Source organism: Mytilus trossulus, chromosome 14 (genome assembly GCF_036588685.1).
Source record: "Mytilus trossulus isolate FHL-02 chromosome 14, PNRI_Mtr1.1.1.hap1, whole genome shotgun sequence".
Lineage (NCBI taxonomy): Eukaryota > Metazoa > Mollusca > Bivalvia > Mytilida > Mytilidae > Mytilus > Mytilus trossulus.
Window position 1 is genome coordinate 928,950 of NC_086386.1, and position 27,926 is coordinate 956,875.

The 27,926-nt window shown below is 31.6% G+C and overlaps 2 protein-coding genes across 2 annotated transcripts; both read right to left on the reverse strand.

Moving 5' to 3' along the window:
- Positions 1-12,656: 12,656 nt before the first annotated feature.
- LOC134696246 (uncharacterized) lies at positions 12,657-17,481 on the reverse strand. The gene is made up of 2 exons (XM_063557930.1): positions 16,748-17,481; positions 12,657-14,522 (listed from the first exon to the last, which is right to left on the reverse strand). The coding sequence occupies exons 1-2, from the start codon at positions 17,460-17,462 to the stop codon at positions 13,456-13,458; spliced, it is 1,782 nt and encodes a 593-aa protein (XP_063414000.1). The 5' UTR covers positions 17,463-17,481; the 3' UTR covers positions 12,657-13,455.
- Positions 17,482-22,425: 4,944 nt separating this feature from the next.
- Positions 22,426-27,250, reverse strand: LOC134696259 (uncharacterized). The gene is made up of 2 exons (XM_063557956.1): positions 26,517-27,250; positions 22,426-24,291 (listed from the first exon to the last, which is right to left on the reverse strand). The coding sequence occupies exons 1-2, from the start codon at positions 27,229-27,231 to the stop codon at positions 23,225-23,227; spliced, it is 1,782 nt and encodes a 593-aa protein (XP_063414026.1). The 5' UTR covers positions 27,232-27,250; the 3' UTR covers positions 22,426-23,224.
- Positions 27,251-27,926: the final 676 nt, after the last annotated feature.

A 27,926-nucleotide genomic window follows, 5' to 3' on the forward strand; every position in this document is an offset into this window, starting at 1 on the left:
ATAACATACATAAACTCAGTGTATTGACTATTGTTTCACAATTTGTGAAATAAATAGTCACAAAACAAATCTAAAGAAACATGTCATAATAACAACAGACCAACTATTCATACAACATCCAGACAAAGATGTGAAAAACATAAATACGGCAACCATCTCTCTTCGCAGCATAACTCATGCTTGAAATGTAACCTATATACAAATGAAAATCAAAATGAAACAGAAATCAAAAGACATGAAAGTATGAAAAGCCCCCTTATATTTTTGATGCATCATTTTAAATGCTGTGATTGTTTGTCAACATCTGTCCATGTCTATAGGCGTACTTCTGTCCAATTCCGTCAGTACATGTCATTTCGAAAAGTGTTGGTAAAAAAGGAAATTTGTCTTCAAATTTGAAATTTAAATAACTTGTTTAATCTTTCAATTAATAAAATCCTGTCCATTTCTTTTACCATAGGGAATGTTTGTATTTGTTATTGAATAAATCCCCTTCATGTCTTTCAATCTCTTTCTTAACCTCTACTTCTCGAAATCAAATCATCAACTCAAGTTTATCAATAAAATCTCAAACAGTTTACTGACAAGAATAACATACATAAACTCAGTGTATTGACTATTGTTTCACAATTTGTAAAATAAATAGTCACAAAACAAATCTAAAGAAACATGTCATAATAACAACAGACCAACTATTCATAAAACATCCAGACAAAGATGTGAAAAACATAAATACGGCAACCATCTCTCTTCGCAGCATAACTCATGCTTGAAATGTAACCTATATACAAATGAAAATCAAAATGAAACAGAAATCAAAAGACATGAAAGTATGAAAAGCCCCCTTATATTTGTGATGCATCATTTTAAATGCTGTGATTGTTCGTCAACATCTGTCCATGTCTATAGGCGTACTTCTGTCCAATTCCGTCAGTACATGTCATTTCGAAAAGTGTTGGTAAAAAAGGAAATTTGTCTTCAAATTTGAAATTTAAATAACTTGTTTAATCTTTCAATTAATAAAATCCTTTCCATTTTTTTTACCATAGGGAATGTTTGTATTTGTTATTGAATAAATCCCCTTCATGTCTTTCAATCTCTTTCTTAACCTCTACTGCTCGAAATCAAATCATCAACTCAAGTTTATCAATAAATTTCTCAAACAGTTTACTGACAAGAATAACATACATAAACTCAGTGTATTGACTATTGTTTCACAATTTGTGAAATAAATAGTCACAAAACAAATCTAAAGAAACATGTCATAATAACAACAGACCAACTATTCATAAAACATCCAGACAAAGATGTGAAAAACATAAATACGGCAACCATCTCTCTTCGCAGCATAACTCATGCTTGAAATGTAACCTATATACAAATGAAAATCAAAATGAAACAGAAATCAAAAGACATGAAAGTATGAAAAGCCCCCTTATATTTGTGATGCATCATTTTAAATGCTGTGATTGTTTGTCAACATCTGTCCATGTCTATAGGCGTACTTCTGTCCAATTCCGTCAGTACATGTCATTTCGAAAAGTGTTGGTAAAAAAGGAAATTCGTCTTCAAATTTGAAATTTAAATAACTTGTTTAATCTTTCAATTAATAAAATCCTGTCCATTTCTTTTACCATAGGGAATGTTTGTATTTGTTATTGAATAAATCCCCTTCATGTCTATCAATCTCTTTCTTAACCTCTACTTCTCGAAATCAAATCATCAACTCAAGTTTATCAATAAAATCTCAAACAGTTTACTGACAAGAATAACATACATAAACTCAGTGTATTGACTATTGTTTCACAATTTGTAAAATAAATAGTCACAAAACAAATCTAAAGAAACATGTCATAATAACAACAGACCAACTATTCATAAAACATCCAGACAAAGATGTGAAAAACATAAATACGGCAACCATCTCTCTTCGCAGCATAACTCATGCTTGAAATGTAACCTATATACAAATGAAAATCAAAATGAAACAGAAATCAAAAGACATGAAAGTATGAAAAGCCCCCTTATATTTGTGATGCATCATTTTAAATGCTGTGATTGTTCGTCAACATCTGTCCATGTCTATAGGCGTACTTCTGTCCTATTCCGTCATGTCATTTCGAAAAGTGTTGGTAAAAAAGGAAATTTGTCTTCAAATTTGAAATTTAAATAACTTGTTTAATCTTTCAATTAATAAAATCCTGTCCATTTTTTTTACCATAGGGAATGTTTGTATTTTTTATTTATTAAATCCCCTTCATCATGTTCATGTCTTTCAATCTCTTTCTTAACCTCTACTGCTCGAAATCAAATCATCAACTCAAATTTATCAATAAATTTCTCAAACAGTTTACTGACAAGAATAACATACATAAACTCAGTGTATTGACTATTGTTTCACAATTTGTGAAATAAATAGTCACAAAACAAATCTAAAGAAACATGTCATAATAACAACAGACCAACTATTCATAAAACATCCAGACAAAGATGTGAAAAACATAAATACGGCAACCATCTCTCTTCGCAGCATAACTCATGCTTGAAATGTAACCTATATACAAATGAAAATCAAAATGAAACAGAAATCAAAAGACATGAAAGTATGAAAAGCCCCCTTATATTTTTGATGCATCATTTTAAATGCTGTGATTGTTCGTCAACATCTGTCCATGTCTATAGGCGTACTTCTGTCCAATTCCGTCAGTACATGTCATTTCGAAAAGTGTTGGTAAAAAAGGAAATTTGTCTTCAAATTTGAAATTTAAATAACTTGTTTAATCTTTCAATTAATAAAATCCTGTCCCTTTTTTTTACCATAGGGAATGTTTGTATTTGTTATTGAATAAATCCCCTTCATGTCTTTCAATCTCTTTCTTAACCTCTACTGCTCGAAATCAAATCATCAACTCAAGTTTATCAATAAATTTCTCAAACAGTTTACTGACAAGAATAACATACATAAACTCAGTGTATTGACTATTGTTTCACAATTTGTGAAATAAATAGTCACAAAACAAATCTAAAGAAACATGTCATAATAACAACAGACCAACTATTCATAAAACATCCAGACAAAGATGTGAAAAACATAAATACGGCAACCATCTCTCTTCGCAGCATAACTCATGCTTGAAATGTAACCTATATACAAATGAAAATCAAAATCAAACAGAAATCAAAAGACATGAAAGTATGAAAAGCCCCCTTATATTTTTGATGCATCATTTTAAATGCTGTGATTGTTCGTCAACATCTGTCCATGTCTATAGGCGTACTCCTGTCCAATTCTGTCAGTACATGTCATTTCGAAAAGTGTTGGTAAAAAAGGAAATTTGTCTTCAAATTTGAAATTTAAATAACTTGTTTTATCTTTCAATTAATAAAATCCTGTCCATTTTTTTTACCATAGGGAATTTTTGCATTTGTTATTTTATAAATCCCCTTCATGTCTTTCAATCTCTTTCTTAACCTCTACTGCTCGAACTCAAATCATCAACTCAAGTTTATCAATAAATTTCTCAAACAGTTTACTGACAAGAATAACATACATAAACTCAGTGTATTGACTATTGTTTCAAAATTTGTGAAATAAATAGTCACAAAACAAATCTGAAGAAACATGTCATAATAACAACAGACCAACTATTCATAAAACATCCAGACAAAGATGTGAAAAACATAAATACGGCAACCATCTCTCTTCGCAGCATAACTCATGCTTGAAATGTAACCTATATACAAATGAAAATCAAAATCAAACAGAAATCAAAAGACATGAAAGTATGAAAAGCCCCCTTATATTTTTGATGCATCATTTTAAATGCTGTGATTGTTCGTCAACATCTGTCCATGTCTATAGGCGTACTCCTGTCCAATTCTGTCAGTACATGTCATTTCGAAAAGTGTTGGTAAAAAAGGAAATTTGTCTTCAAATTTGAAATTTAAATAACTTGTTTAATCTTTCAATTAATAAAATCCTGTCCATTTTTTTTACCATAGGGAATGTTTGTATTTGTTATTTAATAAATCCCCTTCATGTCTTTCAATCTCTTTCTTAACCTCTACTGCTCGAACTCAAATCATCAACTCAAGTTTATCAATAAATTTCTCAAACAGTTTACTGACAAGAATAACATACATAAACTCAGTGTATTGACTATTGTTATCACAATTTGTGAAATAAATAGTCACAAAACAAATCTAAAGAAACATGTCATAATAACAACAGACCAACTATTCATAAAACATCCAGACAAAGATGTGAAAAACATAAATACGGCAACCATCTCTCTTCGCAGCATAACTCATGCTTGAAATGTAACCTATATACAAATGAAAATCAAAATGAAACAGAAATCAAAAGACATGAAAGTATGAAAAGCCCCCTTATATTTTTGATGCATCATTTTAAATGCTGTGATTGTTCGTCAACATCTGTCCATGTCTATAGGCGTACTCCTGTCCAATTCCGTCAGTACATGTCATTTCGAAAAGTGTTGGTAAATAAAGGCAACAGTAGTATACCGCTGTTCAAAACTCATAAATCCATGGACAAAAAACAAAATCGGGGCAACAAACCAAAACCGAGGGAAACGCATTAAATATAAGAGGAGAACAACGACACAACACCGAAACGCAACAGCACACAGAAACGGACCAAGCAACAGACAATACACCACGAGAATAACAAATATAACATCAAAACCAAATACATGAATATGGGATAGACAAGTACCGTGCCACGTCTTATCTCAAAAATAAGAGAAAACAGAAACGAAATTTGTCTTCAAATTTGAAATTTAAATAACTTGTTTAATCTTTCAATTAATAAAATCCTGTCCAATTTTTTTTACCATAGGGAATGTTTGTATTTGTTATTTAATAAATCCCCTTCATGTCTTTCAATCTCTTTCTGAACCTCTACTGCTCGAAATCAAATCATCAACTCAAGTTTATCAATAAATTTCTCAAACATTTTACTGACAAGAATAACATACATAAACTCAGTGTATTGACTATTGTTTCACAATTTGTGAAATAAATAGTCACAAAACAAATCTAAAGAAACATGTCATAATAACAACAGACCAACTATTCATAAAACATCCAGACAAAGATGTGAAAAACATAAATACGGCAACCATCTCTCTTCGCAGCATAACTCATGCTTGAAATGTAACCTATATACAAATGAAAATCAAAATGAAACAGAAATCAAAAGACATGAAAGTATGAAAAGCTCCCTTATATTTTTGATGCATCATTTTAAATGCTGTGATTGTTCGTCAACATCTGTCCATGTCTATAGGCGTACTCCTGTCCAATTCCGTCAGTACATGTCATTTCGAAAAGTGTTGGTAAAAAAGGAAATTTGTCTTCAAATTTGAAATTTAATAACTTGTTTAATCTTTCAATTAATAAAATCCTGTCCATTTTTTTTACCATAGGGACTGTTTGTTTTTGTTATTTAATAAATCCCCTTCATGTCTTTCAATCTCTTTCTTAACCTCTACTGCTCGAAATCAAATCATCAACTCAAGTTTATCAATAAATTTCTCAAACAGTTTACTGACAAGAATAACATACATAAACTCAGTGTATTGACTATTGTTTCACAATTTGTGAAATAAATAGTCACAAAACAAATCTAAAGAAACATGTCATAATAACAACAGACCAACTATTCATAAAACATCCAGACAAAGATGTGAAAAACATAAATACGGCAACCATCTCTCTTCGCAGCATAACTCATGCTTGAAATGTAACCTATATACAAATGAAAATCAAAATGAAACAGAAATCAAAAGACATGAAAGTATGAAAAGCCCCCTTATATTTTTGATGCATCATTTTAAATGCTGTGATTGTTCGTCAACATCTGTCCATGTCTATAGGCGTACTCCTGTCCAATTCCGTCAGTACATGTTATTTCGAAAAGTGTTGGTAATCAAAGTGATGGATATCACTGATGGAAAGATTAGAAGAGTAGTTTGAATTATTTCATATTAAGGTATGGTGGGGGAAATGAACATTGGAACATGCTTTTCCAGTATGAGGATAAAATGAGCTCGAATTAAATGATAAGGGTCTCTTAATTTGCTCAATTTTATTTTAACTGCAGTTTATATATATCTTATCCAAATAATTTATTGAAATGTGGATTCTTTCTTGATTGCAAAAATTTATATATACTCACTTCTGATAAAACTTCAAATGACTAAAATAGACATAATGTTTGATGGGGAATAAACTAATAAACAATGGTTTGTCGTAATTATAAGTAGTTTAAAAAATTTAAAGCCAATTCCTGATAAAAAAAAAAGTGAACTTACCTTCAGTGTTGATTAATTACAGATGATAATGGGAAATTTATCAAGTAAATAAAAGGCCTTACTTGAATACCTTTTATATATTCATATTTCAATTTTTTTTAAGAGATCATTTATCTTTCAGATGTAATTTACAGAATCACTTTAACTAAATAAAATTAATGTAGATCAAAAGTAATAAATAAATCATCCTTATATATCAAACATCTGTATATTCAATTATCAGGTCAATTTTTTGTGTATTGATATGTATAATGTACATTGTATATTGTATTGGGTCTGTCTAATTATGTAAGACTTAGGTTGATAAGTAATGTGGTCAATTTGATTGACAGTTTAGGAGGTGGGGCATTGTAATTAAAGGTCCACCTTGTCTCTGATTGTTTAGTGATAATGACAGTTGTCAATCATACAATTATTGTATCAATACTTAATTCCCTAATCAAACTAATTAATAAAAAGTCTGCACATGAACACACCTTAAAGACATACATTCTTGAATGAACTGCTCTAATAATATACCCATTTTTCAGTTTATATGTGCACATACACGAGAACCAAAGGGAACTATATTTCAGTGTGAATACATTTAGTAACAGTAGGTAACCTGTCGTGTTGTTAGGGAGGCCAGTGCCTAAGTAAAGATTTAGAACAAGTTCTAATCTTTCCAAAAAAGGAAATTTGTCTTCAAATTTGAAATTTAAATAACTTGTTTAACCTTTCAATTAATAAAATCCTGTCCATTTTTTTACCATAGGGAATGTTTGTATTTGTTATTTAATAAATCCCCTTCATGTCTTTCAATCTCTTTCTTAACCTCTACTGCTCGAAATCAAATCATCAACTCAAGTTTATCAATAAATTTCTCAAACAGTTTACTGACAAGAATAACATACATAAACTCAGTATATTGACTATTGTTTCACAATTTGTGAAATAAATAGTCACAAAACAAATCTAAAGAAACATGTCATAATAACAACAGACCAACTATTCATAAAACATCCAGACAAAGATGTGAAAAACATAAATACGGCAACCATCTCTCTTCGCAGCATAACTCATGCTTGAAATGTAACCTATATACAAATGAAAATCAAAATGAAACAGAAATCAAAAGACATGAAAGTATGAAAAGCCCCCTTATATTTTTGATGCATCATTTTAAATGCTGTGATTGTTCGTCAACATCTGTCCATGTCTATAGGCGTACTCCTGTCCAATTCTGTCAGTACATGTCATTTCAAAAAGTGTTGGTAAAAAAGGTAATTTGTCTTCAAATTTGAAATTTAAATAACTTGTTTAACCTTTCAATTAATAAAATCCTGTCCATTTTTTTTACCATAGGGAACGTTTGTATTTGTTATTTAATAAATCCCCTTCATGTCTTTCAATCTCTTTCTTAACCTCTACTGCTCGAAATCAAATCATCAACTCAAGTTTATCAATAAATTTCTCAAACAGTTTACTGACAAGAATAACATACATAAACTCAGTGTATTGACTATTGCTTCACAATTTGTGAAATAAATAGTCACAAAACAAATCTAAAGAAACATGTCATAATAACAACAGACCAACTATTCATAAAACATCCAGACAAAGATGTGAAAAACATAAATACGGCAACCATCTCTCTTCGCAGCATAACTCATGCTTGAAATGTAACCTATATACAAATGAAAATCAAAATGAAACAGAAATCAAAAGACATGAAAGTATGAAAAGCCCCCTCATATATTTTTGATGCATCATTTTAAATGCTGTGATTGTTCGTCAACATCTGTCCATGTCTATAGGCGTACTCCTGTCCAATTCCGTCAGTACATGTCATTTCGAAAAGTGTTGGTAAAAAAGGAAATTTGTCTTCAAATTTGAAATTTAAATAACTTGTTTAATCTTTCAATTAATAAAATCCTGTCCATTTTTTTTACCATAGGGAATGTTTGTAATTATTATTTAATAAATCCCCTTCATGTCTTTCCATCTCTTTCTTAACCTCTACTGCTCGAAATCAAATCATCAACTCAAGTTTATCAATAAATTTCTCAAACAGTTTACTGACAAGAATAACATACATAAACTCAGTGTATTGACTATTGTTTCACAATTTGTGAAATAAATAGTCACAAAACAAATCTAAAGAAACATGTCATAATAACAACAGACCAACTATTCATAAAACATCCAGACAAAGATGTGAAAAACATAAATACGGCAACCATCTCTCTTCGCAGCATAACTCATGCTTGAAATGTAACCTATATGAGAATCAAAATGAAACAGAAATCAAAAGACATGAAAGTATGAAAAGCCCCCTTAAATTTTTGATGCATCATTTTAAATGCTGTGATTGTTCGTCAACATCTGTCCATGTCTATAGGCGTACTCCTGTCCAATTCCGTCAGTACATGTCATTTCGAAAAGTGTTGGTAAAAAAGGAAATTTGTCTTCAAATTTGAAATTTAAATAACTTGTTTAATCTTTCAATTAATAAAATCCTGTCCCTTTTTTTTACCATAGGGAATGTTTGTATTTGTTATTTAATAAATCCCCTTCATGTCTTTCAATCTCTTTCTTAACCTCTACTGCTCGAAATCAAATCATCAACTCAAGTTTATCAATAAATTTCTCAAACAGTTTACTGACAAGAATAACATACATAAACTCAGTGTATTGACTATTGTTTCACAATTTGTGAAATAAATCGTCACAAAACAAATCTATAGAAACATGTCATAATAACAACAGACCAACTATTCATAAAACATCCAGACAAAGATGTGAAAAACATAAATACGGCAACCATCTCTCTTCGCAGCATAACTCATGCTTGAAATGTAACCTATATACAAATGAAAATCAAAATGAAACAGAAATCAAAAGACATGAAAGTATGAAAAGCCCCCTTATATTTTTGATGCATCATTTTAAATGCTGTGATTGTTCGTCAACATCGGTCCATGTCTATAGGCGTACTCCTGTCCAATTCCGTCAGTACATGTCATTTCGAAAAGTGTTGGTGAAAAAGGAAATTTGTCTTCAAATTTGAAATTTAAATAACTTGTTTAATCTTTCAATTAATAAAATCCTGTCCATTTTTTTACCATAGGGAATGTTTGTATTTGTTATTTAATAAATCCCCTTCATGTCTTTCAATCTCTTTCTTAACCTCTACTGCTCGAAATCAAATCATCAACTCAAGTTTATCAATAAATTTCTCAAACAGTTTACTGACAAGAATAACATACATAAACTCAGTGTATTGACTATTGTTTCACAATTTGTGAAATAAATAGTCACAAAACAAATCTAAAGAAACATGTCATAATAACAACAGACCAACTATTCATAAAACATCCAGACAAAGATGTGAAAAACATAAATACGGCAACCATCTCTCTTCGCAGCATAACTCATGCTTGAAATGTAACCTATATACAAATGAAAATCAAAATGAAACAGAAATCAAAAGACATGAAAGTATGAAAAGCCCCCTTATATTTTTGATGCATCATTTTAAATGCTGTGATTGTTCGTCAACATCTGTCCATGTCTATAGGCGTACACCTGTCCAATTCCGTCAGTACATGTCATTTCGAAAAGTGTTGGTAAAAAAGGAAATTTGTCTTCAAATTTGAAATTTAAATAACTTGTTTAACCTTTCAATTAATAAAATCCTGTCCATTTTTTTTACCATAGGGAATGTTTGTATTTGTTATTTAATAAATCCCCTTCATGTCTTTCAATCTCTTTCTTAACCTCTACTGCTCGAAATCAAATCATCAACTCAAGTTTATCAATAAATTTCTCAAACAGTTTACTGACAAGAATAACATACATAAACTCAGTGTATTGACTATTGTTTCACAATTTGTGAAATAAATAGTCACAAAACAAATCTAAAGAAACATGTCATAATAACAACAGACCAACTATTCATAAAACATCCAGACAAAGATGTGAAAAACATAAATACGGCAACCATCTCTCTTCGCAGCATAACTCATGCTTGAAATGTAACCTATATACAAATGAAAATCAAAATGAAACAGAAATCAAAAGACATGAAAGTATGAAAAGCCCCCTTATATTTTTGATGCATCATTTTAAATGCTGTGATTGTTCGTCAACATCTGTCCATGTCTATAGGCGTACTCCTGTCCAATTCCGTCAGTACATGTCATTTCGAAAAGTGTTGGTAAAAAAGGAAATTTGTCTTCAAATTTGAAATTTAAATAACTTGTTTAACCTTTCAATTAATAAAATCCTGCCCATTTTTTTTACCATAGGTATAGGAAGATGTGGTGTGAGTGCCAATGTTTGTATTTGTTATTTAATAAATCCCCTTCATGTCTTTCAATCTCTTTCTTAACCTCTACTGCTCGAAATCAAATCATCAACTCAAGTTTATCAATAAATTTCTCAAACAGTTTACTGACAAGAATAACATACATAAACTCAGTGTATTGACTATTGTTTCACAATTTGTGAAATAAATAGTCACAAAACAAATCTAAAGAAACATGTCATAATAACAACAGACCAACTATTCATAAAACATCCAGACAAAGATGTGAAAAACATAAATACGGCAACCATCTCTCTTCGCAGCATAACTCATGCTTGAAATGTAACCTATATACAAATGAAAATCAAAATGAAACAGAAATCAAAAGACATGAAAGTATGAAAAGCCCCCTTATATTTTTGATGCATCATTTTAAATGCTGTGATTGTTCGTCAACATCTGTCCATGTCTATAGGCGTACTCCTGTCCAATTCCGTCAGTACATGTCATTTCGAAAAGTGTTGGTAAAAAAGGAAATTTGTCTTCAAATTTGAAATTTAAATAACTTGTTTAACCTTTCAATTAATAAAATCCTGCCCATTTTTTTTTACCATAGGTATAGGAAGATGTGGTGTGAGTGCCAATGTTTGTATTTGTTATTTAATAAATCCCCTTCATGTCTTTCAATCTCTTTATTAACCTCTACTGCTCGAAATCAAATCATCAACTCAAGTTTATCAATAAATTTCTCAAACAGTTTACTGACAAGAATAACATACATAAACTCAGTGTATTGACTATTGTTTCACAATTTGTGAAATAAATAGTCACAAAACAAATCTAACGAAACATGTCATAATATTTATATTCATCCTTAAAGTAGACAGAGATGGAAATAACATTATTGTTGAAGACTGTATTTGACCTTAAGTCTTAAGTTTCCAAGACAGAACTATCTCACTGATGTATACCTTGCATCTCTTTTGATATCCAATATTGTGATAAGTAACTCTATGTGTTGTTTTTCAATGTGGAATATAATTATCCTCAGACTAAATAAAGATCCAGTGCTAATAAAACTATTTATTAAAACTAATATATAATATGAAAATAGAAATTACATTGGAAAAACTGGGGACTAACAGCTGCATTCACATAATAAACTTTAAGAGTTATCCCCCTTTTAACATATAAATGAAAATTAATATATACAGAAAACTTGGGGGATAAGATAAAATTTGATGATAAAAGTATACAATTTTATCGAAAAGTCCAGCATGATTAAAATTAACACCTTAATACCTCAGTAGGTAAATAAAATAACCAAACTCAAAAAACAGTATGAGTATCAAATATAAGAGCTCTTCATTAACAATACAAATTTGAGCTCATAAGTACATGAAAAATGAAAAATAAAATAACAACCCATACGTCAGCATGAGTAGAGAGTAAAAGCTCATACGTCAGCATGAGTACAGAGTTAAAGCTCATACGTCAGCATGAGTATAGAAAAGATCTAACATCATGCATGATAAGAATTAAAGAAACTCATACGTCAGCATGAGTAGAGAGATTTAAAAAACTCATACGTAAGTATGAGAAGATGTAAAAGAAACTCATACGTCAGCATGAGTAGTATAAATGCAACCCATACGTCAGCATGGGTACAAATTAAGACCTCATACGTCAGCATGAGAAAGTAAAAAGAAAATCATACGTCAGCATGAAAAGTAAATAATAGCTCATACGTAAGCATGAGAAAATATAAAAGAAACCCAAACGTAAGCTTGAGTAGTATAAAAGAAACTCATACGTCAGCATGAGTAGTGAAAAAAAAAGAAAATCATACGTCAGCATGAAAAGTAAATAAGAGCTCATACGTAAGCATGAGTAAATATAAAAGAAACCCAAACGTCAGCTTGAGTAGTATAAAATAAACTCATACGTCAGCATGAGAAGAGAATAAAAGAAAATCATACATCAGTATAAACAAAACAAAAAACAAAAAATGATACAAAATTAAGGTCATAAAATTACAGGTATACGTTCATGTATATACAACAATAGTAATGACTACTAAATAGTCCCCAGAGGCACTGGCAACAAAAGGAGAGAGGTGGGGATGGTGGCGGAAATTTAAAATATGAAAATCCAATCAAAATGTAATGAAAATATCTGATGACAAAAGGGGCACTGCTATTGATCCAAGAGCAGCAATATAGATGACGTATATCCCAAAATAATTTGAAAATGAGGCTAACATGATAAAGAGGTACAAATGGGGAAAACCTATCTTTGACTAAAACTAAGTTAATCCTTTATATAAACATCAATTATCCAAATAATTGTTAATTTATATTCATCCTTAAAGTAGACAGAGATGGAAATAACATTATTGTTGAAGACTGTATTTGACCTTAAGTCTTAAGTTTCCAAGACAGAACTATCTCACTGATGTATACCTTGCATCTCTTTTGATATCCAATATTGTGATAAGTAACTCTATGTGTTGTTTTTCAATGTGGAATATAATTATCCTCAGACTAAATAAAGATCCAGTGCTAATAAAACTATTTATTAAAACTAATATATAATATGAAAATAGAAATTACATTGGAAAAACTGGGGACTAACAGCTGCATTCACATAATAAACTTTAAGAGTTATCCCCCTTTTAACATATAAATGAAAATTAATATATACAGAAAACTTGGGGGATAAGATAAAATTTGATGATAAAAGTATACAATTTTATCGAAAAGTCCAAATACAGATGCGAAGCAGCTGTAGCCCCAAGTTTAATTCTCCTTTTATTGCCAGTACAAAAGTTTAAGACAAGGAAATTGATGAAACTAACTGATTTTGAGCTTGTTGAATTACTTTAGGGCTGGTATGAATATACCTAGTATAACAATCTGATGACCACCTGCCTAAAGTTTTAATTAAGTGGTCTTCTAATCTTACTTCCTGTGCTGTTGTTGCTGCTCCAATTCTGAAAGAATGCCCATTATAATTTTTGCTTTCAAGGCCTAAATTTTCTAAAATAATTTTGACATGTTTAATAAAAAATTGTCTACTTAAAGGATTGCCATCATCAGAGACAAACAAGGCATCAGATGTTATACTTGACATTTTCTTTCGAAGAGACAAATAATTTTTAATAGCAAAGCAAGGACAAATAGTGTGTCCACTTTTGTATAAGGGTATAGTGACACCTTGTCTGAAAGGATCTGTTTTTGATTTTTTCAAATGTAATAAAATGTGATCTTCAAAAATTGCTAAATCACCAACACACAAATGTGTTTCCGAATCAAAGTTGCTAAGTATAGTGAACTCTCCACAACGCAAAAAAGCAAAAAAAGCTACAACACAAGCTGCTTCTAACATAACATTGTTAAAAAGACTGAAAAAATTGTTTCTCAATAGCATAACCATTTTATACAACAAAGACATAGTAATTGGCAATCTAGGCCTTTTAACACAACCTTTCTGCTTCTTTTTTAAACCATTTAAAATAGATTGTAAACATAATAATGGCTTGCCATATTGTTCTAAAGGACTAAATCCTGCATATTGCAAGTAATAATATCTTATACCACATAAATACAGTTTAATAGTACTATATTTTAAGCTTTTATGTTCATCGCAAAAGGCAACAAATCTCATTAACAAAGTTTCTGAAACCGGCGGCATTTCATTTGAAGTCCAGAATGATCCCTGTAGTAAGGAGAACTTCTTATATAAGTCAAAACCTGTAGTGTAATGCGATCTTGTACTGTCTGCTACAGAATACTTCCATAATGTCTCTACTGAGCTGTCCAGAGAATGTCTGAAAGCTGTGGGCAAGGAGTGGCTGTTGCTTCTGCTAGAGGCGCTAAAAGTCTGAACTTGTTCATCTGTAAACGAGACAATGCATCAGCAATTACATTAGATTTTCCCGGTAAATGTTCACTATAAACAGCAAAGTTATAATTTGCAGCACACATTGTAAGTTTACGCATTAATTTCATAATGTTTGTTTCTTTCGATCGCCCTTTAGCAATAATGTGGACTGTTGCTAAATTGTCACAATAAAAGAGAATCCTTTTTCCACACCACTCCTTACCCCATAGAACAGCTGCAACAACTATAGGATAAAGTTCCAAGAAGGCCATAGAAGCGGCAAAGTCAGATTTGCATGGTAAATTGTCGGGCCAACGGTCACAAAACCATTTATGCTGGTAATATCCACCAAATCCTATTAATGAGGACGCGTCTGTATAAAGCATCATATCTGCTGCTCTAGTTAAAGTCTTTTCATAAAAGAAATTGATACCATTCCAATTTTTCAAAAAAGATAACCACATATATAAATCAGCTTTGCACTCTTTGTTTAAATGAACATGATAAAAACTCTCTTTGACAGATGACATTAACTTGTACAAATAACTAACAAAAGAGCGTCCTGGAAGAATAACTCTAGTTGCAAAATTTAAATGTCCAAGCAACTGTTCAAGTTCTTTCCTAGTACAGGACTTTTTACTTAAAATTAAAGTTATAAAATCTGTAATTCTTTTTACTTTGTCTTGAGGCAATCTAGCTTGCATATTTACAGTGTCTAATACAATGCCTAAATATTCTAATACACAAGAAGGACCAACAGTCTTTTTCTTTGATAAAGGAATACTTAATTTGTTGAAAATTAAAGAAAGTAAAGCCATTGTTCTTTCTCCACAATCAGTAGGCCTATCAACTGTCAAAAAATCATCTAAAAGATGAAAAATTACATTAATGTTATAATTATGTTTGGCTATCCAACATATACTTCTTGACAACATATCGAATAACTTAGGACTAGATCGACAACCGAAAGGAAGTCTTACATAATGATAATAAAAATTATGCCATTTAAAACAAAATAAATGCCATTGGGAAGGTAAAATACCCAATTGTTTAAATGCATCGCAGACATCTACCTTACAACAAATGCTATTAACACCATAATCTTGAATTGCATTGATTGCATCGTCAACTTTAATGTAACTAAGTGAACATAAATCTTTGTCTATCAAATCATTCACACTATCATGATCACAGCTGTTGTGAGGCGAGGAAAGATCCAATATAAGTCTTTTCTTAAAAGAATATTTATGTACTGCTATTCAGATTGGACTAACCCTATAAACAGAAAAAGGGGGGTGTAAAAAAGGTCCCTGAATGAAGCCTTTAACCAATTCATCTTGAATTAGAGCAGTAACTGAATCTGGATCTTTCCTTGCTGACAAAGCATTTTTACATTCATAAGTAGAAATATTAATGTCAGAAACTAACATATCAAAACCATATCTAACACTGTTACACAGTAAGCTAACAAAGTTTCTGTCGGGGTGGCTTCTTAGCTCAAATTCTAACTGGTCACAATTTATAGGTGAAGAGGCTGTAAAGTCGGAAGGTAGTCATTTTTTAGGTTGAGATTTACTGCTTGCTTTAACTGAGTTTATATCGTGTTGATAACCTTCTTTGTAGTTTTGACAAGTAGCTTTGCCATGTGTTTTACTTTTACACGTTTTACAAGCATGAACATATTTACAATAAGGTTTAGTGCAACCTTTAAATCCATTGAAATTGTTGCAGACGGGTAAACCATCTACAAAAATGACATCACGGCCAAGAGAATCAGGTGTATTTCTAGATGAATTAGAATTTCTTTGAGGCTGAAAATTTTGTTGCTGTACACTACACATAACGGTGGAGTGGGTTGTTGAGTGACACTTTCTACATGTGTTGATCTTAGAACCTGCACATACCATATTGCGTAAATCTGAGTCCCCTTTTGACCAATCTATTTTTATGTTGTGCTGAATTAGCATGACGGCACATTTAGCTGAGAACATTTTATGATATTCATAAAAACAGTCTGGCCAGATGTTTGCTGTTTCAATGATGTGTGACAAGTATAAGTCTAACTCCTCGTTTCTGTTAGGGAAAGCTGTACCCATAATACGTTTGTAACGCCCAAAGGCAGTTACAAATTCGTCCATTGATAAATTTCTCTGGAGTCTTACATCAGATTCCTTATTCTTTTTCATAGTAGAGTGTTCATAGTTAGGAATTAATAATATATTTAGATTGACATCTTTACCTGTAATGATATCGTTCCGTAGTTCGGGGGAAACCATGTCAACAGCTGAAAACGATGAAGCTGGGAATCCGAATTTTCCTGGAGTTGATGAATTAGAAGAATAAACGGGAATAGTGGAATTAAAAGACGACGCAATGCCTAGGGAAGTTGAACCATGTCCTAAAGCCGTTGATAGATTGAAACTTGGCTGTATCTGCTCTCCTTGTTTATTCATTTGTTGCATAGATTGCTGGCATAGTTGAATTGTATTCATCAAGAGGTTTTGCATGTTTACATTTTGATTGTTATTGTTTACGGTTGCGTGCGCAGATGCAGCAGTGGGCGGAAGCTGAGGAATTGCGTGGGCATAAGATGTTGACGGCGTAGCAATCTCCTGTTGAACGGTTGATATAGGAGTTGGGTGAACATCGCGATCGGAAGTATGTATGTCAATAGGATCACGTATAGTAGCATCACTTACGTTTAAAGAATAGTTTCCGTCAGAAACTGTATTCCGTTCAGCTAAATTATCGGAATTGTCAATCGTAGCGGAACTATTTTTTGTTTGATTGTCCAAATACAGTCTTCTTAAACTACTGTTAGATAAATTTCCGGTAATCTTGATCCCTAATTTACTGAGGGCAGCCTTAAGTTGAGATGAAGTCCAATTAGAAGGATTTTGGTCATCTAATGTTTCTGTTTGAACACGACTTGCCGATTTCCTCCTTGTAGCCATTTTGATTCCACAAGGAACGTTGTTAATTATAAGAAAAGACAGTTACCATGAATTCGTTTTAAAGTCTTAAATCACACAGAATGATGTACTAATATCCATTATTCAGTATATATAATCCAATCAAATTTAAAATATGAAAATCCAATCAAAATGTAATGAAAATATCTGATGACAAAAGGGGCACTGCTATTGATCCAAGAGCAGCAATATAGATGACGTATATCCCAAAATAATTTGAAAATGAGGCTAACATGATAAAGAGGTACAAATGGGGAAAACCTATCTTTGACTAAAACTAAGTTAATCCTTTATATAAACATCAATTATCCAAATAATTGTTAAACAACAGACCAACTATTCATAAAACATCCAGACAAAGATGTGAAAAACATAAATACGGCAACCATCTCTCTTCGCAGCATAACTCATGCTTGAAATGTAACCTATATACAAATGAAATTCAAAATGAAACAGAAATCAAAAGACATGAAAGTATGAAAAGCCCCCTCATATATTTTTGATGCATCATTTTAAATGCTGTGATTGTTCGTCAACATCCTGTCCATTTTTTTTACCATAGGGAATGTTTGTAATTATTATTTAATAAATCCCCTTCATGTCTTTCCATCTCTTTCTTAACCTCTACTGCTCGAAATCAAATCATCAACTCAAGTTTATCAATAAATTTCTCAAACAGTTTACTGACAAGAATAACATACATAAACTCAGTGTATTGACTATTGTTTCACAATTTGTGAAATAAATAGTCACAAAACAAATCTAAAGAAACATGTCATAATAACAACAGACCAACTATTCATAAAACATCCAGACAAAGATGTGAAAAACATAAATACGGCAACCATCTCTCTTCGCAGCATAACTCATGCTTGAAATGTAACCTATATGAGAATCAAAATGAAACAGAAATCAAAAGACATGAAAGTATGAAAAGCCCCCTTAAATTTTTGATGCATCATTTTAAATGCTGTGATTGTTCGTCAACATCTGTCCATGTCTATAGGCGTACTCCTGTCCAATTCCGTCAGTACATGTCATTTCGAAAAGTGTTGGTAAAAAAGGAAATTTGTCTTCAAATTTGAAATTTAAATAACTTGTTTAATCTTTCAATTAATAAAATCCTGTCCCTTTTTTTTACCATAGGGAATGTTTGTATTTGTTATTTAATAAATCCCCTTCATGTCTTTCAATCTCTTTCTTAACCTCTACTGCTCGAAATCAAATCATCAACTCAAGTTTATCAATAAATTTCTCAAACAGTTTACTGACAAGAATAACATACATAAACTCAGTGTATTGACTATTGTTTCACAATTTGTGAAATAAATAGTCACAAAACAAATCTAAAGAAACATGTCATAATAACAACAGACCAACTATTCATAAAACATCCAGACAAAGATGTGAAAAACATAAATACGGCAACCATCTCTCTTCGCAGCATAACTCATGCTTGAAATGTAACCTATATACAAATGAAAATCAAAATGAAACAGAAATCAAAAGACATGAAAGTATGAAAAGCCCCCTTATATTTTTGATGCATCATTTTAAATGCTGTGATTGTTCGTCAACATCTGTCCATGTCTATAGGCGTACTCCTGTCCAATTCCGTCAGTACATGTCATTTCGAAAAGTGTTGGTAAAAAAGGAAATTTGTCTTCAAATTTGAAATTTAAATAACTTGTTTAACCTTTCAATTAATAAAATCCTGTCCATTTTTTTTACCATAGGGAATGTTTGTATTTGTTATTTAATAAATCCCCTTCATGTCTTTCAATCTCTTTCTTAACCTCTACTGCTCGAAATCAAATCATCAACTCAAGTTTATCAATAAATTTCTCAAACAGTTTACTGACAAGAATAACATACATAAACTCAGTGTATTGACTATTGTTTCACAATTTGTGAAATAAATAGTCACAAAACAAATCTAAAGAAACATGTCATAATAACAACAGACCAACTATTCATAAAACATCCAGACAAAGATGTGAAAAACATAAATACGGCAACCATCTCTCTTCGCAGCATAACTCATGCTTGAAATGTAACCTATATACAAATGAAAATCAAAATGAAACAGAAATCAAAAGACATGAAAGTATGAAAAGCCCCCTTATATTTTTGATGCATCATTTTAAATGCTGTGATTGTTCGTCAACATCTGTCCATGTCTATAGGCGTACTCCTGTCCAATTCCGTCAGTACATGTCATTTCGAAAAGTGTTGGTAAAAAAGGAAATTTGTCTTCAAATTTGAAATTTAAATAACTTGTTTAACCTTTCAATTAATAAAATCCTGCCCATTTTTTTTACCATAGGTATAGGAAGATGTGGTGTGAGTGCCAATGTTTGTATTTGTTATTTAATAAATCCCCTTCATGTCTTTCAATCTCTTTATTAACCTCTACTGCTCGAAATCAAATCATCAACTCAAGTTTATCAATAAATTTCTCAAACAGTTTACTGACAAGAATAACATACATAAACTCAGTGTATTGACTATTGTTTCACAATTTGTGAAATAAATAGTCACAAAACAAATCTAACGAAACATGTCATAATAACAACAGACCAACTATTCATAAAACATCCAGACAAAGATGTGAAAAACATAAATACGGCAACCATCTCTCTTCGCAGCATAACTCATGCTTGAAATGTAACCTATATACAAATGAAAATCAAAATGAAACAGAAATCAAAAGACATGAAAGTATGAAAAGCCCCCTTATATTTTTGATGCATCATTTTAAATGCTGTGATTGTTCGTCAACATCTGTCCATGTCTATAGGCGTACTCCTGTCCAATTCCGTCAGTACATGTCATTTCGAAAAGTGTTGGTAAAAAAGGAAATTTGTCTTCAAATTTGAAATTTAAATAACTTGTTTAACCTTTCAATTAATAAAATCCTGTCCATTTTTTTTACCATAGGGAATGTTTGTATTTGTTATTTAATAAATCCCCTTCATGTCTTTCAATCTCTTTCTTAACCTCTACTGCTCGAAATCAAATCATCAACTCAAGTTTATCAATAAATTTCTCAAACAGTTTACTGACAAGAATAACATACATAAACTCAGTGTATTGACTATTGTTTCACAATTTGTGAAATAAATAGTCACAAAACAAATCTAAAGAAACATGTCATAATAACAACAGACCAACTATTCATAAAACATCCAGACAAAGATGTGAAAAACATAAATACGGCAACCATCTCTCTTCGCAGCATAACTCATGCTTGAAATGTAACCTATATACAAATGAAAATCAAAATGAAACAGAAATCAAAAGACATGAAAGTATGAAAAGCCCCCTTATATTTTTGATGCATCATTTTAAATGCTGTGATTGTTCGTCAACATCTGTCCATGTCTATAGGCGTACTCCTGTCCAATTCCGTCAGTACATGTCATTTCGAAAAGTGTTGGTAAAAAAGGAAATTTGTCTTCAAATTTGAAATTTAAATAACTTGTTTAACCTTTCAATTAATAAAATCCTGCCCATTTTTTTTTACCATAGGTATAGGAAGATGTGGTGTGAGTGCCAATGTTTGTATTTGTTATTTAATAAATCCCCTTCATGTCTTTCAATCTCTTTATTAACCTCTACTGCTCGAAATCAAATCATCAACTCAAGTTTATCAATAAATTTCTCAAACAGTTTACTGACAAGAATAACATACATAAACTCAGTGTATTGACTATTGTTTCACAATTTGTGAAATAAATAGTCACAAAACAAATCTAACGAAACATGTCATAATATTTATATTCATCCTTAAAGTAGACAGAGATGGAAATAACATTATTGTTGAAGACTGTATTTGACCTTAAGTCTTAAGTTTCCAAGACAGAACTATCTCACTGATGTATACCTTGCATCTCTTTTGATATCCAATATTGTGATAAGTAACTCTATGTGTTGTTTTTCAATGTGGAATATAATTATCCTCAGACTAAATAAAGATCCAGTGCTAATAAAACTATTTATTAAAACTAATATATAATATGAAAATAGAAATTACATTGGAAAAACTGGGGACTAACAGCTGCATTCACATAATAAACTTTAAGAGTTATCCCCCTTTTAACATATAAATGAAAATTAATATATACAGAAAACTTGGGGGATAAGATAAAATTTGATGATAAAAGTATACAATTTTATCGAAAAGTCCAGCATGATTAAAATTAACACCTTAATACCTCAGTAGGTAAATAAAATAACCAAACTCAAAAAACAGTATGAGTATCAAATATAAGAGCTCTTCATTAACAATACAAATTTGAGCTCATAAGTACATGAAAAATGAAAAATAAAATAACAACCCATACGTCAGCATGAGTAGAGAGTAAAAGCTCATACGTCAGCATGAGTACAGAGTTAAAGCTCATACGTCAGCATGAGTATAGAAAAGATCTAACATCATGCATGATAAGAATTAAAGAAACTCATACGTCAGCATGAGTAGAGAGATTTAAAAAACTCATACGTAAGTATGAGAAGATGTAAAAGAAACTCATACGTCAGCATGAGTAGTATAAATGCAACCCATACGTCAGCATGGGTACAAATTAAGACCTCATACGTCAGCATGAGAAAGTAAAAAGAAAATCATACGTCAGCATGAAAAGTAAATAATAGCTCATACGTAAGCATGAGAAAATATAAAAGAAACCCAAACGTAAGCTTGAGTAGTATAAAAGAAACTCATACGTCAGCATGAGTAGTGAAAAAAAAAGAAAATCATACGTCAGCATGAAAAGTAAATAAGAGCTCATACGTAAGCATGAGTAAATATAAAAGAAACCCAAACGTCAGCTTGAGTAGTATAAAATAAACTCATACGTCAGCATGAGAAGAGAATAAAAGAAAATCATACATCAGTATAAACAAAACAAAAAACAAAAAATGATACAAAATTAAGGTCATAAAATTACAGGTATACGTTCATGTATATACAACAATAGTAATGACTACTAAATAGTCCCCAGAGGCACTGGCAACAAAAGGAGAGAGGTGGGGATGGTGGCGGAAATTTAAAATATGAAAATCCAATCAAAATGTAATGAAAATATCTGATGACAAAAGGGGCACTGCTATTGATCCAAGAGCAGCAATATAGATGACGTATATCCCAAAATAATTTGAAAATGAGGCTAACATGATAAAGAGGTACAAATGGGGAAAACCTATCTTTGACTAAAACTAAGTTAATCCTTTATATAAACATCAATTATCCAAATAATTGTTAATTTATATTCATCCTTAAAGTAGACAGAGATGGAAATAACATTATTGTTGAAGACTGTATTTGACCTTAAGTCTTAAGTTTCCAAGACAGAACTATCTCACTGATGTATACCTTGCATCTCTTTTGATATCCAATATTGTGATAAGTAACTCTATGTGTTGTTTTTCAATGTGGAATATAATTATCCTCAGACTAAATAAAGATCCAGTGCTAATAAAACTATTTATTAAAACTAATATATAATATGAAAATAGAAATTACATTGGAAAAACTGGGGACTAACAGCTGCATTCACATAATAAACTTTAAGAGTTATCCCCCTTTTAACATATAAATGAAAATTAATATATACAGAAAACTTGGGGGATAAGATAAAATTTGATGATAAAAGTATACAATTTTATCGAAAAGTCCAAATACAGATGCGAAGCAGCTGTAGCCCCAAGTTTAATTCTCCTTTTATTGCCAGTACAAAAGTTTAAGACAAGGAAATTGATGAAACTAACTGATTTTGAGCTTGTTGAATTACTTTAGGGCTGGTATGAATATACCTAGTATAACAATCTGATGACCACCTGCCTAAAGTTTTAATTAAGTGGTCTTCTAATCTTACTTCCTGTGCTGTTGTTGCTGCTCCAATTCTGAAAGAATGCCCATTATAATTTTTGCTTTCAAGGCCTAAATTTTCTAAAATAATTTTGACATGTTTAATAAAAAATTGTCTACTTAAAGGATTGCCATCATCAGAGACAAACAAGGCATCAGATGTTATACTTGACATTTTCTTTCGAAGAGACAAATAATTTTTAATAGCAAAGCAAGGACAAATAGTGTGTCCACTTTTGTATAAGGGTATAGTGACACCTTGTCTGAAAGGATCTGTTTTTGATTTTTTCAAATGTAATAAAATGTGATCTTCAAAAATTGCTAAATCACCAACACACAAATGTGTTTCCGAATCAAAGTTGCTAAGTATAGTGAACTCTCCACAACGCAAAAAAGCAAAAAAAGCTACAACACAAGCTGCTTCTAACATAACATTGTTAAAAAGACTGAAAAAATTGTTTCTCAATAGCATAACCATTTTATACAACAAAGACATAGTAATTGGCAATCTAGGCCTTTTAACACAACCTTTCTGCTTCTTTTTTAAACCATTTAAAATAGATTGTAAACATAATAATGGCTTGCCATATTGTTCTAAAGGACTAAATCCTGCATATTGCAAGTAATAATATCTTATACCACATAAATACAGTTTAATAGTACTATATTTTAAGCTTTTATGTTCATCGCAAAAGGCAACAAATCTCATTAACAAAGTTTCTGAAACCGGCGGCATTTCATTTGAAGTCCAGAATGATCCCTGTAGTAAGGAGAACTTCTTATATAAGTCAAAACCTGTAGTGTAATGCGATCTTGTACTGTCTGCTACAGAATACTTCCATAATGTCTCTACTGAGCTGTCCAGAGAATGTCTGAAAGCTGTGGGCAAGGAGTGGCTGTTGCTTCTGCTAGAGGCGCTAAAAGTCTGAACTTGTTCATCTGTAAACGAGACAATGCATCAGCAATTACATTAGATTTTCCCGGTAAATGTTCACTATAAACAGCAAAGTTATAATTTGCAGCACACATTGTAAGTTTACGCATTAATTTCATAATGTTTGTTTCTTTCGATCGCCCTTTAGCAATAATGTGGACTGTTGCTAAATTGTCACAATAAAAGAGAATCCTTTTTCCACACCACTCCTTACCCCATAGAACAGCTGCAACAACTATAGGATAAAGTTCCAAGAAGGCCATAGAAGCGGCAAAGTCAGATTTGCATGGTAAATTGTCGGGCCAACGGTCACAAAACCATTTATGCTGGTAATATCCACCAAATCCTATTAATGAGGACGCGTCTGTATAAAGCATCATATCTGCTGCTCTAGTTAAAGTCTTTTCATAAAAGAAATTGATACCATTCCAATTTTTCAAAAAAGATAACCACATATATAAATCAGCTTTGCACTCTTTGTTTAAATGAACATGATAAAAACTCTCTTTGACAGATGACATTAACTTGTACAAATAACTAACAAAAGAGCGTCCTGGAAGAATAACTCTAGTTGCAAAATTTAAATGTCCAAGCAACTGTTCAAGTTCTTTCCTAGTACAGGACTTTTTACTTAAAATTAAAGTTATAAAATCTGTAATTCTTTTTACTTTGTCTTGAGGCAATCTAGCTTGCATATTTACAGTGTCTAATACAATGCCTAAATATTCTAATACACAAGAAGGACCAACAGTCTTTTTCTTTGATAAAGGAATACTTAATTTGTTGAAAATTAAAGAAAGTAAAGCCATTGTTCTTTCTCCACAATCAGTAGGCCTATCAACTGTCAAAAAATCATCTAAAAGATGAAAAATTACATTAATGTTATAATTATGTTTGGCTATCCAACATATACTTCTTGACAACATATCGAATAACTTAGGACTAGATCGACAACCGAAAGGAAGTCTTACATAATGATAATAAAAATTATGCCATTTAAAACAAAATAAATGCCATTGGGAAGGTAAAATACCCAATTGTTTAAATGCATCGCAGACATCTACCTTACAACAAATGCTATTAACACCATAATCTTGAATTGCATTGATTGCATCGTCAACTTTAATGTAACTAAGTGAACATAAATCTTTGTCTATCAAATCATTCACACTATCATGATCACAGCTGTTGTGAGGCGAGGAAAGATCCAATATAAGTCTTTTCTTAAAAGAATATTTATGTACTGCTATTCAGATTGGACTAACCCTATAAACAGAAAAAGGGGGGTGTAAAAAAGGTCCCTGAATGAAGCCTTTAACCAATTCATCTTGAATTAGAGCAGTAACTGAATCTGGATCTTTCCTTGCTGACAAAGCATTTTTACATTCATAAGTAGAAATATTAATGTCAGAAACTAACATATCAAAACCATATCTAACACTGTTACACAGTAAGCTAACAAAGTTTCTGTCGGGGTGGCTTCTTAGCTCAAATTCTAACTGGTCACAATTTATAGGTGAAGAGGCTGTAAAGTCGGAAGGTAGTCATTTTTTAGGTTGAGATTTACTGCTTGCTTTAACTGAGTTTATATCGTGTTGATAACCTTCTTTGTAGTTTTGACAAGTAGCTTTGCCATGTGTTTTACTTTTACACGTTTTACAAGCATGAACATATTTACAATAAGGTTTAGTGCAACCTTTAAATCCATTGAAATTGTTGCAGACGGGTAAACCATCTACAAAAATGACATCACGGCCAAGAGAATCAGGTGTATTTCTAGATGAATTAGAATTTCTTTGAGGCTGAAAATTTTGTTGCTGTACACTACACATAACGGTGGAGTGGGTTGTTGAGTGACACTTTCTACATGTGTTGATCTTAGAACCTGCACATACCATATTGCGTAAATCTGAGTCCCCTTTTGACCAATCTATTTTTATGTTGTGCTGAATTAGCATGACGGCACATTTAGCTGAGAACATTTTATGATATTCATAAAAACAGTCTGGCCAGATGTTTGCTGTTTCAATGATGTGTGACAAGTATAAGTCTAACTCCTCGTTTCTGTTAGGGAAAGCTGTACCCATAATACGTTTGTAACGCCCAAAGGCAGTTACAAATTCGTCCATTGATAAATTTCTCTGGAGTCTTACATCAGATTCCTTATTCTTTTTCATAGTAGAGTGTTCATAGTTAGGAATTAATAATATATTTAGATTGACATCTTTACCTGTAATGATATCGTTCCGTAGTTCGGGGGAAACCATGTCAACAGCTGAAAACGATGAAGCTGGGAATCCGAATTTTCCTGGAGTTGATGAATTAGAAGAATAAACGGGAATAGTGGAATTAAAAGACGACGCAATGCCTAGGGAAGTTGAACCATGTCCTAAAGCCGTTGATAGATTGAAACTTGGCTGTATCTGCTCTCCTTGTTTATTCATTTGTTGCATAGATTGCTGGCATAGTTGAATTGTATTCATCAAGAGGTTTTGCATGTTTACATTTTGATTGTTATTGTTTACGGTTGCGTGCGCAGATGCAGCAGTGGGCGGAAGCTGAGGAATTGCGTGGGCATAAGATGTTGACGGCGTAGCAATCTCCTGTTGAACGGTTGATATAGGAGTTGGGTGAACATCGCGATCGGAAGTATGTATGTCAATAGGATCACGTATAGTAGCATCACTTACGTTTAAAGAATAGTTTCCGTCAGAAACTGTATTCCGTTCAGCTAAATTATCGGAATTGTCAATCGTAGCGGAACTATTTTTTGTTTGATTGTCCAAATACAGTCTTCTTAAACTACTGTTAGATAAATTTCCGGTAATCTTGATCCCTAATTTACTGAGGGCAGCCTTAAGTTGAGATGAAGTCCAATTAGAAGGATTTTGGTCATCTAATGTTTCTGTTTGAACACGACTTGCCGATTTCCTCCTTGTAGCCATTTTGATTCCACAAGGAACGTTGTTAATTATAAGAAAAGACAGTTACCATGAATTCGTTTTAAAGTCTTAAATCACACAGAATGATGTACTAATATCCATTATTCAGTATATATAATCCAATCAAATTTAAAATATGAAAATCCAATCAAAATGTAATGAAAATATCTGATGACAAAAGGGGCACTGCTATTGATCCAAGAGCAGCAATATAGATGACGTATATCCCAAAATAATTTGAAAATGAGGCTAACATGATAAAGAGGTACAAATGGGGAAAACCTATCTTTGACTAAAACTAAGTTAATCCTTTATATAAACATCAATTATCCAAATAATTGTTAAACAACAGACCAACTATTCATAAAACATCCAGACAAAGATGTGAAAAACATAAATACGGCAACCATCTCTCTTCGCAGCATAACTCATGCTTGAAATGTAACCTATATACAAATGAAATTCAAAATGAAACAGAAATCAAAAGACATGAAAGTATGAAAAGCCCCCTCATATATTTTTGATGCATCATTTTAAATGCTGTGATTGTTCGTCAACATCCTGTCCATTTTTTTTACCATAGGGAATGTTTGTAATTATTATTTAATAAATCCCCTTCATGTCTTTCCATCTCTTTCTTAACCTCTACTGCTCGAAATCAAATCATCAACTCAAGTTTATCAATAAATTTCTCAAAC

What these genes read in the sequence shown, in the direction of transcription:
- LOC134696246 (XM_063557930.1), bottom strand. Translation starts at nt 17,462, where the DNA reads ATGGCTACAAGGAGGAAATCGGCAAGTCGTGTTCAAACAGAAACATTA. An exon ending in ACGGAACGATATCATTACAG is followed by an intron (nt 14,523 to 16,747) that starts GTAAAGATGTCA and finishes TCTCGTTTACAG; the next exon opens with ATGAACAAGTTCAGACTTTT.
- LOC134696259 (XM_063557956.1), bottom strand. Translation starts at nt 27,231, where the DNA reads ATGGCTACAAGGAGGAAATCGGCAAGTCGTGTTCAAACAGAAACATTA. An exon ending in ACGGAACGATATCATTACAG is followed by an intron (nt 24,292 to 26,516) that starts GTAAAGATGTCA and finishes TCTCGTTTACAG; the next exon opens with ATGAACAAGTTCAGACTTTT.